The sequence below is a fragment of the Anopheles aquasalis genome, chromosome 2 (genome assembly GCF_943734665.1).
Source record: "Anopheles aquasalis chromosome 2, idAnoAquaMG_Q_19, whole genome shotgun sequence".
Lineage (NCBI taxonomy): Eukaryota > Metazoa > Arthropoda > Insecta > Diptera > Culicidae > Anopheles > Anopheles aquasalis.
In genome coordinates, this window is record NC_064877.1 from 62,638,147 (window position 1) to 62,653,146 (window position 15,000).

The following is a 15,000-nucleotide window of genomic DNA, read 5'->3' on the forward strand; positions in this document are numbered from 1 at the left end:
GTTAATTGCATTCCGAGTGCCGCGCTGAAATGGACACGGTGAGGACACAAGCGGAACGGAACGGAACGGAACGGAAGGTGTGGCTCGCTCTCGGTGTGTGTCGTTGGCCGAGCTGGATTTACGAGCTGGATGGATCGAGTCCGTCCGATTGGCAACATTTTAATTACAATTTGATTCGCTGCCTGCATAGCACACACATAGACCCAGCATCGGTGTCGTGATCGGTCGTTCGCGCCGTTTTCTTGCTAAACGGTCACGCACGAGACCTGGTGGCCGTCTGGAGCCGGTGGCCGCGTCTAGCAAGGATGATGGAGCCATGCGTATTGAGTTACTTCGGTGGCGTAGCACGTGTTACCAGGATCTCGAGCGCCAGAGTGCTCAACTTTGGCGTAGTGTAAAGAACATCGTTTTGCGATTCGATTGCACCGGGACAAGCGTCGTGTCGTGCAGTAGTGCCGTCCAGTAGCAGCCTGGACCGACATAATGGACAGCATAAAAACCAGGCACAGCACATGTCGAGCAGATCCCATTAGATGCCATTAGAGAAAGGCTGAGCTCACGATTTCTCTCTCTCTCTTTCTCTGTTTAATATTCAAACGAAATAGACAGAAATCGTGAGCCGAAGATATGCTCACAGATCAGTACATTGTATGCTTTAATTAACAAGCCTTTCAGCTACATTAAAGGGAATAGCTTATGTGCGAGGTAAAAATAGAATTAGAAAAACTTGAATTCTGGTATCTTGTCAGAGGAGGAAAACGGTCCATTAGGCTCTGCCTTACACTTGCCTCATATTTATACTCTCTGACATGTATGATTTGGCTTGATTTATGTTCGATCGTAACGTTTTTGACGCGCCACATTAAGCGATACAGCGTCCGTGTTGAACAAGGCGTTTGGTACAGCGAGATCGGATGTCAGATCGCAGTTGTGCAAACCTGCACTCTGGTCGCTTTTATGAACTTTTGATATGAGATCGGATCAGTAGAGAGAGAGAGATTTGTTATGTTTGAATAATTTAAATGGAGCATTTGTCATCCTATGAACTGATCGACTTGGGACTGAACGACGGAGAGTAGAAAAAAACAGCTTCTATTTATCCAGTAAAAACATCGAGAAACATCGAAGAGATCCAGATCGATCACACAAGGATCAAAATGAAATCAATTTTAGAAGAATCGTCAATTGATTTCTTTAATTTCTCTAAGCTCCACCAGCGTCTTCAAATTCAAAAATTCACTGTTACTCGCCCTCCCAACAATGAGCGGCGCTCGCTGGGTTTCGCTTCGCAAATTTCGTGTACCAGAGCACACGAGCACCATTCTGCTGCTGCTTCTGGGAGTGTACTGTGCAGAGTGTACTGCGAGCTGACTAAATTTAGCATTTTGATTGCTTCCAGAAGCGCAAACATCCGTCCAGTAACGCCGCAGCATGACCTCGCCCGCACACCCGATTCCGATCGTGGCGCGTGGCGGGGAGAGCATTAAAAATTGTAGCTCGCGCTCTCGCGAAATATGCTAAAAATATGTTGAACCCGTTCGTTGTGTCATTGTCGTGTCGCTGCAAACAGCCAACAGCGTGTCGATCAACGCCACGGGCGCTCCCCCCCCCCTCCCCGCTCAATCGTTGTCAATTTGCTAGACATCGTCGTCGCTCGCTCAAACATGATGTCGCCCTGGGATCAGTTGGTCGTGTTGTTATCGCTCGCTTCGTTCGATTCCATGATTTCGGCTCTTAGTACACAGGTTCTGTGACAGAGAGCTCACACTCGTTGAGCACGGTAAGCCCCAGTAAGTAAGAGATGGGGATTTCAATGATCATCATTGGCAACACCGCGTATGCTGCGTGTATGATTAATGTCGCCAATGTTGGCGAACATGCTTTTCAACACATCAACGTAGCGCAACGAGTGATGTCGCCTGGGATCCCGTGCGATCGATGGAAACGCGATTCGAAGGCGCACCACCGTGAGACCAGCGGCCAGGCGTGTGCCAGACAGACCACCAACCGGAGACGACCGCACGAGAGCAGCCTGGCCATGGTGCGATCGCAGTGGCATTATTTATGCCCATAAAGGCCCGTCCTCGCAGGCGTCCGTGTCGCGGCGGTCCAGTCCTATTGACCACACAGCACCACCAGCGTCACCACCAGCGACTTGGTTTTATGCTGGAGGGCGCACGATCTCGCGTATTGGCACGATTGCGCAATGCCGCCAATGCACCATTTTGCGCCCGCCAAATGAGTGCGTGCGAGCGTGCGTCCTACTGTGTGTGCGTTGGTCCGGTTTCTAGTTTTCTCGCATTGATTTAGTCGCCTTTTTGTCTTGGGCCAGTGGGCTAGTCGACGTCATCTAGTCCGGGGTGGAGCCCAGCACCGCTGCTGGCCGCTGAGAGGCCGAGCCCTTCGGTCCGGCGCAGGCACTAGGTGAAAGGTGCTCTGGGACTGCGGCTCGAAAGTTGTTCCCCAATACCCTCCGGGGAGGTGGCAGTGGTGCTAAATGCCTGTACAAAGCGGCTCTGGAGTGTTGTATCTGAGGGACACTTCAAACACTGAGCTTCTCATCCAGTGCCGACTATAGAACAACGCCGGTCTATAGAACGGATATGGAACGGCACTGTTTGCTGCCTGTTTTGCCACGGCCTGACACATATGGAACCACTTTGCCAACCGATGGCCGCACAGATGTGATGCGATTGTGGTGCGCGGCGATCAAGCGCATATGCTACAGATTGAGTTCACTCGATGCAGCTGCAGCAGCCCCGTTTGCTACTCTAGATACGCTAGATCGGGCAGAGCTAGATCGAACAAGTGAGATAGCACAACACGATGCTACGATGCTACGATGCTGTGATGAGTCACTGACAACCGGATCAAAGGAGGGACCTCAGACCTCAGCTCGAACCGATCGAGACCGAGGCCACGCAAAACCGGAGCGAGATCGCGCCAGATCACCGGTGGCGATAACAGAACATGGCCCACTCATCTTCTCTACTTCTCCTGCGGTACGTACCTGTCCTCTTTGTCGTACTTCGGGAAGGTGACGTGCATCAGCTCGAGCACGGAGCTCTCGCTCTGCGGTTCGGCCGAGATACCCTGGGCACGCTGCCGCTGCACGCCACCTCCCGCCGTTGTGCCAAGCTTGCGGCCACCGGGTGATACCACCACCGTACCGCCACCGCTCGTCCGGAACACGCTCTGGAACTTGTCGAGCTGGCTGCGCAGTTCGGCTACCTCGTCGTTCTTCTGCCGTAGCACATCCTCCAGCTCCCTGATGCGGATATCCTTCACCTGTACGATCTTCAGCAACTCCTGCACCTGGGGTGACAGTTCGGCCACCAGACCGCCACCACCACCACCACCACCGCTGCCATCGCTGATGAACAGATTCTGGAGCGTGCTCTGGACCTGCTGGTCGGCCTGTAACGCCACCAGCTGTTTGTAGCCGATCGTGGCCATGGCGGCGGCGGCGGCGGCCGTGCTGTTCCCGATTCCGGCCGGATCGAGGTTGTTGTTGACGGTGTCGGTGGTGGGGCCGCTCCCCGCCGCCGCAGCCATCGTTCCGTCACTCATCGCGTGACCACTACTGAGACGCGACGCGACGCCGTTCCTCGCTGTGGGGTCTGGGTCTGGGACCGTACGGCGATCTGAACTCGCGGAACCGTGAGCGCTGACTGACGGCGTCGACGGACCGTCGTCGTTGTCGTCGGTCGCGACGGTCCTCTTCGCACCGACCGGGCCCGATGTCAGCACCGGGGACGCGGACGCCGCGGTTACTGCGCCAAGGACGGACGACGGTGACGCGAAGTTCGTGTACTTCAGCAGCCGGCCGAGCTGGTGCACGTCCAGGCCGGTCGCCCCGCACAGCACCGTCTGCGTCTCCTGCTCGACGGCCGGGCGCCGCGACGCGAAACACAGCCCGTCAAAACACACGCGCATCCACACTATTTTCGCTGCTTGCGGCCGGTGGTGTCATAAAAATAAAATCTAAAAAGAGAGACAGAACAGAGAGAGAGAAAGAGAGAGAGTGAGTGAGGGAGAATTAGTGGGGACGATCGTCGCAGAAGGTGCTACTAGAAGCAAAGGGGGGGATGATTCGCTTCAATGAGTTGCTGGTTGCTCGATGTTGCGGATGGTGCGATCGAAAGTGAAACCGTGCGGGGTCTGTTTTCGGTCGGTTTTTCATGCACCAGCAGCACCACACCATCCCTTAAGATCCCAGCTGTGGCTACCAGCTTCTTTGCTTACGATTGTTGTTTCTCTCATGTTCTTCAGAGCAAAATGTTCGGCTTCGGATGTTCGGGAACCGGCAAAGCCAGCTGATCGTGACCGAAGAATGTGGTTGCGCGGTCGCTCTCTTGACTTTGCAGTTCTTTACAGAAGATGATTTTCAAAACAAACATTTCGGGCGGCCAGATGAGGTAGAATTGGAGCAAGTGCAGAAGATCGAATGCAGAGGTAGCGAATTGTTTATGTGTTTCTCTTGCTCTATATCTTGTATTCTGTTGTGTATCTGATAGAACGGTTACAGTATCACAAGATACCGATCTAAACCAGAAGTCTTGAAACTCAAACCATCTAGAGAATGACAACTCAGTCCTTGGTAGCCATTTAAGTCCCTTGGAGAGTCCTTTTCCGCGTCAACTCCTGCTCCTTGAAGCGCGCGTTATCATGAACTACACGAGGGCATTTCAATTCCGAGCACAACCGAGGATCGCGATCGGATCGGATCAATCCGATCAAAATCGGTCGCACTTCCGGCGCCACCGGTTTCTGCGCCTGCCCGTGTCGATATTGATTAAAAGCACCGAAAACGGAAATGTATTTCATCACCTCATTAAACGGGTCTCCTCTCGTGCGTCGTTGCACCTGCTGAATGGGTGCTTGGCACGTGAGGGCCTTTTAGTCGGGCGGGCGAGCCCGTGCGTAAGATCAAATGACTAATCGGACTCCTCGGAGTGTCACCTCACCTCCCTCTCTTTGACCAGACCGGCAACGGGGGATGGCAAACAACCGTAGCACGATAAATCGAATCGACCTGCATCGCTGGTGCTGCTCGTGTACGGGCGGGGGGTGGGGCCACAGGGCCGCTTCGGTTCTCTTGCGATTGCACTCTCTGAGCAGGGCGCCCTGAGGGCGCTCGCGTCGCGTCCGTCGCAGAAGGAACACGTTTTGCGCATACATTTTCAATTGATTACAATTATTAAATAATTGAAAAGAGAAACCGTTGGCAAGCAAGCAACAACAAAAAGTGGTCCTCAGCAGTGGTCCGCGGGCGGTCCATTGATCTATGGGCGCAGCACCCCACCGAGCGCACCGTGGTGGTGTACCAGCAACGCAGCGCACACAACTGTGTTGGTTGGTTGTGGCTGGTGCATCGATGCACTTCCAGCTACAAAAAGGGGGCTTATCAATTCAATGCAACCGCGCACCACCACCACCAGCACTACCAGTGATCGTGGGCGCCGATCAAACCATGAACCTCTCGCGACCTCGAACGCACCGACGCGCTGCTAGGGCGCTAGTGCGGCCGCCCGCGGTCTAGCCTCGTCCAGCTCCATCATCATCATCATCATCATCGAACGGCCGTATGCATTGCGCGTTTACGTTGCATTAAATTAATTACAATCATTAGAAGGCTGTCGATAAGGATACCATCACCGGTGCGACACACCGGAGTCGACCGAGGTGTACCAGGGGAGGGGGGGCACCGATATGTCACCGTGCGCCTGCACGAGCGCTGTCAAATGTGTCGTCATTTTGCAATCCCGGAATGCATGTTACATCCTGCCCGGCTCGGCAATACATTGTAGAAATGCATCACCAACAACGTATGAGCCACCGGCCAGGTGACCGGGCCATTATGCTGCTGTGTGCGGTTGCGTTGTGCATGATTTATGACTCCGCGATCGCAACCGGTTCGCGTGAGTGATGCCGTTTGCCGCCTTCCGCCTTCCGTACGCACGAACGCACGCACGGACTGTAGGGGTTCACGATCACTAATGAAGTCATACCGTGTCGAACCTGAAGCCCTGCGATCGACGCACTGTGCCCGTAGTAAACTGTATCGCGCACCTCGCTATCTCTCTTTATGGCGCTCATTACAACAACGGGAATGAATGAAGAAATTAGTCAGCCAGGGTTGATCGTTGGATTTGTGATCTAGCAGAAGGCCAGAACATTCCACCTCAATGACACAAAGGATGCTCCAAAGGGCGCTTACAATGGCAGCTGCGAGCGAATCGACGAGATGCGCTGCAAAAAAATGACGTGCTGTGTGACCAGAGAGCGGTCACAGTGCGCTCGACGCTCTTATCGGACGCTAATGATGTCCACACGCCACACTCTCTAGGGTGCGGGCGCCTCCAATCGATTGATTGCATGATTTATGTTCGGCTTGATGTTAAAATAGCAGCTGCTGCAGCCACAACGCCGTCAATACCGTGATCTACGTGTTTGTACAATGTACTGTCGTACGTACTGGCGACGCGGAAGATGATCGATCGCTCGAATCGATCAAGGAAGGTGTCTCTGATATTTGACTTAATTTCAGAGCTAGACTTGACGAGTACGGCCACATCCCTGCAGTGCGCTGCAGTTTCCAGTTCGAACCGGAACACACCGTCCAACGCGGGGCAATTAGAAGTGCGACGATATCTGGTGCGAACGGTCACTTTGCATAATACACTGGTCGCCGGTCGCTTGTCGATCACGTTACGCTACTAGAGATGCCGCGGGGTGTAACGACGACAGTTTCTCAAATAGTTACGGCACCAATTAGACGGCTCCGGATAATGCGATGTCAATTGGAGCGGGAGGCACGTGCTAGTGCCGTGACAGGACCGGATAGGAATCTTCTTCAACGAGGAGAGCAGCGTATCTCCACTACGGGAATAAAGCCGAAGTCTTGAAGTCTTCGGCCACGTCAGTACAGCACAAGATAGTGACTCACCGATGTTCACCCCTTCGCAAACATCAAAGGGTAGAAGGTTACGATAATGGAAGTCACGATTTTCGTCCTCGTTTTAAACATTGAACCGCTATATCGTGCTCGTGTGCTCTGCGAAAGGAGTTCAAGGAGGTACAGAAGATCCTTGACTATCGAATCGCCCCCAAAAACAAAATGCAACACGCCCCCTTTTGTTGGTGGTACATTTCAAATGGATCCGTCCATTAGACGCCCCAAAAACTCTCGCCCAACACGTACACAGAACACACACCGAACCACACGACGAAATGCTAAAATGCTAGCCTCCAGAACTAGGTCACTGACTGGTCGGACTGACGGGCGGTTCTGTGCAGGGCGTGCGTTATCAGCCATGTTCGCGCGCATGCGAACCATAAAGTCAGTCAGTCGGCCGACGTGACACCGAAACTCACTCACGCACCCGTACAACGGGGGTGCGCGGCCAAATTCTACAAAAACAGCACCGAAAACACCGAAAGTTAGTGGCACCAGAGGAGACTCGAGAAAACAATTTCATCTTCTGCAAGCCAGGGTCTGCCGAACTGGAGTGTGCTGCTCCTGCAAGCTGCTTAATAACCGGCAATTCCGCCTAATTTCGTCCAATGAAGTAGTCCGACGACAACGGTGACGGTGACGTGGCGCTGGGATGGTGCGTGTTGTGTGCGAAAAGGGTTGGCCACCGATCGGGGTGCGCGTGCCCGCGCGCGCGATCGTCGTCCCTCGGCGCTGAACGATTGCACATAAATTATGGCATTGGTATCGTTTATGAAGTGCCGTTTATATTGCCGTACATACTGTCATCGATATCATCCTTCGAAAGGGGGTTTTGCGGCAGAAGGCAGGATATGGTGCGAGGCCACATTGGCGGTTGTATTCTAGTTCTTGAGCTCCGGGCCCCCCCCCCTGGGGGGTTGTAAACTGAGGCGAATGAGGTTGAGTTGGGCTCACCCTAAGTGAGTAATGGTTTTTCGGAGGGGTGGGGGGGCTTGGGGCAAACAAAACAATCATCGTGAGGAACTGTGTCTATCTACACTACGGTGGGAATATGGGTCTTTGATTTTGAAGGAATACGCACAAGCTCACAACGCCAGCCTAGTATGCAAATAATGATGAGGAGTGCGTAAAGACCTAATTGATTTTTAATTGAAATCTGCTAAGACAGCAACGAACGCATCATGCTCTATTATGACACACTGGGATATACTCGAACTTCCAGGTGAGTAATCGAGTCGGTTTCTCTCCACAAGGAGCTAATTTCCGATCCCTGACGCCATAGGTGTATCCAGCATTGTTTTTACTATCTAGCAATGCCGTCAGAACGCAGCCACATCACATCCGCATCAACCATGAACATCGCCAAAAAACACGGCCTCAAATCCCTCATAATTTGTGCTCCCGTGCATAAATCATCTGCTGCCCGCTTATCAGCAAGGCAAAGCCGTTCCGGAGTGCTAGGTGCCTCCACAAATGTGCACTCCACGGCGCAGGCCACCCGGAACGCGAAGGTTGTTGATGTATGGCTTACTGGCTGACTGGCTGACTGACTGTACGCTAATGCAAATGGTGATGGAGCCGGAGTGGAGGTGTTGTTCCGTGCAAAACCTGCCTCCTGGCCACAGTGTTGGCCACTTGGGCGCTATTTTAAGCCCGTTGTTGTTGATGCTCGCCGATTGATAACCGACTGCATTGATCAATCCAACGACGAAAAGCGGCACCTAACTACGCCCTCCTGCTGCGATGTTTCCGCGATCCGCACTGTGTGACTCGCACGTGATCACCGTGAGCGTAGCCACCGGTAGTTAGCGCCTTCCTGGCCTAAACTTTCAATAAAGCAATGTGATCAATGATCGAGCCCCATGATCGAGTCGGTGGTGCCATGTCCGCTGCGGCGCAAAAGTGCGGGCCTCTGTTTGCACAACCACTTGTCGAATGGGCCTGATCGGGTCACACCTAGCAGTGAGCACATTATTGGCAGCAGCACTGGAGGAGACACTTGAGAGCACGAGTTACGGCTGTACCTAATCCAGATAATACCGCAGCTCCGTCTGGTCACTCTTTTATAAATTCCTACAACGGCAACTTATGCGATCGACTTTGGAACAGCAGTCTTGAGGAGTCGTTGGCAAGTGTGAAGCTCAACACTCGACAGTTCCTTTAGTGATGGGAACCACAGAGTGTCCCAATGAACCAATCAACTGAAGCCATCAAGCAATATTAACGCAGAAGGACAGTGGGGAAACCTCCACCGATTCTCGTGTATCAATATCGACATCTGGGACAGTTCAATTGGTTTCGTAACGTAAAGCCGCGCTACTCCTCCATGCTCATCTACAACAACTAACCAGAACAGACTAGAACAAAACATTCTAGATGATAATTTGGAAAAGATCTCTCTCTGGATCGAGTCTCTGGAGACTTCCACACTATGCACTTTCTGGAGCACCTTCCACAGTAAAAACCAAGTCAAAGCAAATCCAAGGGTACGTACCACTTCCGAAAAAGATCAGCCAACACACTGGAGGAGCGTTCGGAACGCACTAAACGACGGCCGAAACACGGGCCGCCAACAATGCCCACCGCCGTGGGGACCACTTTGCTCGACGAAATCGACGAAACGACGACACGTTGGTGGTCGTGGTGGTGGTGGGTAGTACCCTGTTGTTGCTGTTGTTGTTGGGCACTCGGGATTTGCTCGATTATTGCCGATCGTCGACGACGACGACGACGATGCTGATGGAGACGATTCTTCTTCGCACACTCGCAACACTCGGAACGGCTTCCTTATTCACAGCGAGCCCCTTCAACGGGTTCCGTACACAACACCACCGAAAGCCCACTTCACACAACACAAGCTGCCGACAGGGATGGACACGGTTTGAATCCAAGACCCTCCGGGATTCGATTAGACTTAATTAAAAACTTTCAATACACAGACACACACAAACACACGTAAACATGCAAAAGCACTCGGTGTACTACCGGCCCACACGCGATCGCACACTAGTAGCTCACGATCACTGAATGAGAACAGCTGGTATTCGAAGGCGCGAAACCGCGATTGTAGCTGACGAACACTTTGGAGCACTCGTTGCCGCTCCTGATAATAGTGGAGGGTAGCATGCGCGATTAGCAAAAAAAAAACCCGGCACAACAGTACACTAGTAGACGATCGCAAGCACGGATGGGCCCACTAAGCGGTATGATGGAACTTAGGCCACTAGTCTAGTAACCTAAATAGAATATTCGAAACTGCAAAAGAAAACACGAAATGAGGTAAACATTGAACACTGGACTACCGGGACATAAAAGGAACTTCGCGAGGACACATGCTCAACACCCTCTGCGCCATGTTATCAGTGATTGCCAGGAGCGAGCGATCCTCGACGAACCTTGCAGTGAAACACCTTCCCTTCCGTCGAACAATCCACCACCACACCCTCATGAGCTCTTAATTTCGGTGGTGTGGTTTCGAGGGGTTGTTTTGGCCACGAAACCTCCCCCCCCACCGATCCGGTTGCGTGTGTGATCCTACACTTTGTTTACTCCCGCGATCTACGCTTATCTAGCTACACCACCGAGCGTTGTTCATTGTTGTGCCATGATCGAGATCGGGTTGTGTTGGTGTCGTGCCGTTCCGTGCCTTGTGGTCCCGATCTCGCATACGCATACAGCAGGAATTGTGGTCGCGTAAAGTTTTGCGTTGTTTTTTTTTTACTGTTTGCGTCTTGTCCACGTACCAACACAACTGGACAGTGGATGCTGGATGATGTTATGTTGTTGATGATGAATGATGTTCATTCTTAAGACAAGAGAGACAGAGAGAGAGAGAGACCCGGCTAAGGTGATGATAGTATTTGCATATGCGGTTATTATTGTGTGATCGCAGTCTCTTTGGTCTGTCTCGTTCCTGATCGAAAAACAATCACTTGGATTTTAAGCAGAAAATCCCAATTCTCCAAAAATCCAAAGCAAACCATCGGCTGGCATCGCTATTTCATCGCGTAGCACTGTGTGGCTGGCCAACAGTATTGTCCACCGGTCTTACGGTTGTTTAATGTGATTTGCTTTATTTGTGAGTCACGAAACCAGCGGCAACTGCCATCCAACGGCTGTTATCGTGCAGCCAAACAACCGGCCTCTCGAATTGCATGACCAGCATGACGACGACAGTGTCAGCAGAAAAGCCGTTCAACGGTGGTCAACACCGGTGGCTAGCCATACGACAGCAAAACCGGCTAGAGGGTGCGTTTGGTGTTATCTTTCATCATGAAAAATACAAAATTTCCCTGAAAAAAGTGCTCGTAACGATCGTTGAACTCAGTTCAGTCGCGACAGAAGCCGTTAGCCCTTTCAGAGAACAGAAATCGGCGGTCGGTGATACTCAAATTACTGCACTCGACTATACTCTGGTTGCACACAGTCTGCAATGAAAAGAAACAATTGGTAACCGTTAGTTGAATGTTGTTTTATGCTAAAAAAAACATCAAGAGAGACATTTCTAAAATAACCCCAAGAAAACAAAACACGATTAGTAACATAAATCCTGTATTGAAAAATCCCGTATGACCTTTACACACGGCGGAATCGGTTGAAACCGGTTCGCTGGAGCTGAGAATACATTAAAAACTGTCACAGCTGGGGTGGGAATTGCCAAATCCAATAAACTATTTCTGCATTAATGCGTTTTACTGTCTGCCTTCATTCGGTTCCACTTTTAAACATGCCAAGAGTCAACTCTTTCTCTCGCACATACATCTCATCTCAACACGCCTTCCGTGGGTGCCCCAAACAGGTTAACAAGTGATAACAGCATAAACAACGGCGGTACCATCCCGAAGAAGGAGAAACGTCGAAAACACAAAAGTCACTCCCGTTGGCCGCGCAAAGAACGCTCAATCGGGCCCGACTCACAAACAGTCTTCAAGCGACGAAGGCGCAGAAGATCAATTTCTTCCAAGAGGAAAACAACCGTCTAACCATCACACAGCACAGCCGGGTAGGTAGTGGCGATGCCAGTCGTTGGATTCATCTACATAAATTAGCATATATACCGGTGGTGCCAACCGGCGGCGAGTTCCGATCTCCGGGTTTTTTTTTGGTGGGTGCTGCTGTGCCGTGCCATGCGGCATTCCGAGCGAGGCGACCACTGGAGGGGTCGCCGGCGCTGCAGAGCCGTCGCCGAATGCAATTTAGCACCGTTTTGGATGTTTTGGCTAAAAATAGAAAGCTAAAACCGAATGTGCCGAAAAGGAGATGTTCGTTCGTTCGTCCGGGAGCCTCTGAAGAAGGCACCGATCGTGGTGACGTCGTCGATCGTTTGGTGCTTTGTTCTTTTAAAATTTAGAGATATAACATACGATCGTCTAAATAGTTTTTTAAAAAGTTGTTAAAATAATTTGAACACTTCTCGCAAGCGTCTCAAGTTACAAATGTCCATAAGGAATGCATCAGCAATCTGATTTGTGGTTTCGCCGTTGCATCACTCTAAATTCGACATAGACATCCCAGATAAACTAGGAGAAAAGCGACAGCAGATGGACCACAAATGTGTATCCAACTTAAAGTTGAAGAACCCACAATCGCGTACAACCACAGCCTGATCTGGTGGCAACTCACATTTCAGGAAGTAGGTCAAAGGCAACAAGACAAAGGCGCGATGTGATGATGATGTCACACGCATAACCGACCAAAACATACGCCGTTCCACCGACCTCCGAGTGACCTTCGGATTCAGATAAGTGGCGAGTCACCGGACGACACATCTTGGCGATGGTTTGCCAAAAAGGATGGCACGACACTTTCACTGGTCTCGTGATGGGGTTTTAATGTGCCTCCATTAACCACCAATAGCCCAGGAATGCATAATTTTCGGAAAGATCCCGATGATGGCGACGAACTATGTAAATCCACGTCCGATGTGGATGTTTCGTCAATTTATTGTTTCAATAAACGTCACCATTCGCGATCGCTTATCCACTTTTATAGCTAAAGGAAACATGGTTTTGAGAATTCACGCCACCGAGTCCCGTGTTCCTCAGAGAAGTGCTGGCCAACCGATGCGATGCACGGCGTTTATTATCCCTCTGCGGCATGCCGGTTCAAGCCACATCAGAGACCGCGGGGCTGTAGATAAGAGTGTGTCGACCACACTTTGTAGCCACACTGGTCGGGTCGCACCGTGCGTAACGCCGGTAAACGCTATCGGTTATCGGGATCGATAACGGGCACCTTGTCAAGGAGAATCGATCGATAAGACTAAAAATAGGCAGCAGGGGACGCCGTTGCGGACGCACGGTTAAGTATGCCAGATGCAATCAGCTGCCGGACCGGATTTGTTTCCTCTGATCCCCGGTCCGTTCAATTACTGATTGGCTAATGTTCGAGTGGCATTCATGAAGGATTCTTAAGTGTTTGCGGAGTAGCGTTAAGGAATGCAGAAGAATTGAACAGGGGACGGCTTCTACTGCTGCTTGGTTTAGATCCACATAATGAATATCTATTAAATGTTTGCCAACCAACAGACAATCGTAGCTCTAGCACTCTAGGCATCACTTCGCCTAAATCACCGGAAGATCAGGAGACCTTGTTCGTCTCACAGCAGGGCAGCATGACTTCTGCCGCGAAGATTAATCGTTTGCCACCATCTTGAACGTGCGCGGAGAACCTGATGAAAGATATCCACGGAGCGTCTTTTCCCCTAGGAAAGGTTCCCGTCTGCCTCATGGTTGCGGGGACTTGCGGGGCGACCTTCCATGGATCGTGCCAAACCCCGTTGCTGCCGTCGTCGTCATGGTCGTCGTCATTTGCGAAACGTCGCTATATGCGAACCATGTGGCATGTGGCTTCCAACTGTGTCCATTTAAGCTGCTTTGCTGCCATAACGGGCAGATATTACTTGGATTTCCCTCCTCCTGACGCGTGTGACGCCCACGGACGCTGTTAGTGTCATAAAGCCTTCAGTGACTTCCCAATTCAGAGGTTCAAGAAGACAAAGTATTCCACGGCACCAAAAGGCAAGGAACAGGGTGCTCCGTTCGAAGGTTCGAAAAGAAATTCGCGCGTGCCATACCGTTTACGGAACGGACACGGTTCATGCTCGATAGCAATAAAAGGCGACGGCCACGGCATCCATGCGCTGGGCTGAATTATGAGGTGCTCGAGGTCCTTTCTTTTCGCTTTTATGGAAGAAGGTGAAAAGGATGGCATATAGTGTTCCTGTGCCAGGAAACAGGGGCAATAAGATATCGGAATCCGATCTCACGGAATATCGTAAACGATCAGTGCACGTGAAAACGATAACTGAATGTTACAATAAACTTATCAAGAACTCATCTTGTAATGGATTGAGTGCAGTTCACAGATCATTTCATCGCTAAAGGCAACAGATTGCTCCAAGTTCAGTGAATGTAACAAAAGTACAAAACCAAAACGGTCTACAAGCGAGACGTATCTGTTACATCAACACCCAGTGTCATTCGCCAGAATAACAAATAGAACAATCAACTGCAACCGACCAAACGTTGCCTGCGCACCGCTCGCTCTTTTGCAAAGAGCTCTTGTCACAATTCGTCATCGCGCAAGCACCGGGCGGCCAGCCACTTATCTGGGCAATTTGTTGCGGGCTTGCACATCGTATACAACGGCGGCGTGAATCGCATATGCAATCGCCTGCACCGCAGTCTGCTATCAAACACGCAGCCTGCACCCGGCAGCTTCTGCTGTCCTTTCCTTTTGGCAGGGACACGGTTGCACGAGTTTGCACGAAAATAGCCATCACCGCACACACCCACGTGCTGTTTGAACAATAATTTAATGAGCCAAGCGCACGTCGGCGCACTGCGATGAAGTGTCAAGACATTAACCAAGGAACTACCTCGTAGAAAGAGGCGCGCGAGCGCTCGCGTTCGAACCACTCACCGCAAAGAGCAGACTACTAGAGATCGTGCTGGCTACTAGAATCAGGCGGCGCGTACGCCAGATGTAAACAAACCACAAATGCCCGTTAGCCCGCTACGGCCGGCACCGAGCCCGGTGCA

At 51.4% G+C, this 15,000-nt stretch overlaps 1 protein-coding gene across 2 annotated transcripts in view; it reads right to left on the reverse strand.

Annotated features, from left to right (window-relative positions):
• LOC126570590 (cGMP-dependent protein kinase, isozyme 2 forms cD4/T1/T3A/T3B) overlaps positions 1-15,000 on the reverse strand; it is a 97,682-nt gene that overhangs the window by 81,054 nt on the left and 1,628 nt on the right. Inside the window, exons 2-4 of one of the 2 annotated variants that reach the window (XM_050228480.1) lie at positions 9,589-10,213; positions 9,453-9,555; positions 3,011-3,984 (exon numbers count right to left, since the gene is read on the reverse strand). In XM_050228480.1, the coding sequence (XP_050084437.1) occupies positions 3,011-3,936 (926 nt within the window). In that variant the 5' untranslated portion in view covers positions 3,937-3,984; positions 9,453-9,555; positions 9,589-10,213. Of the gene's footprint in view, positions 1-3,010; positions 3,985-9,452; positions 10,214-15,000 lie in introns of both variants that reach the window. The other variant, XM_050228479.1, reaches the window with a different exon arrangement.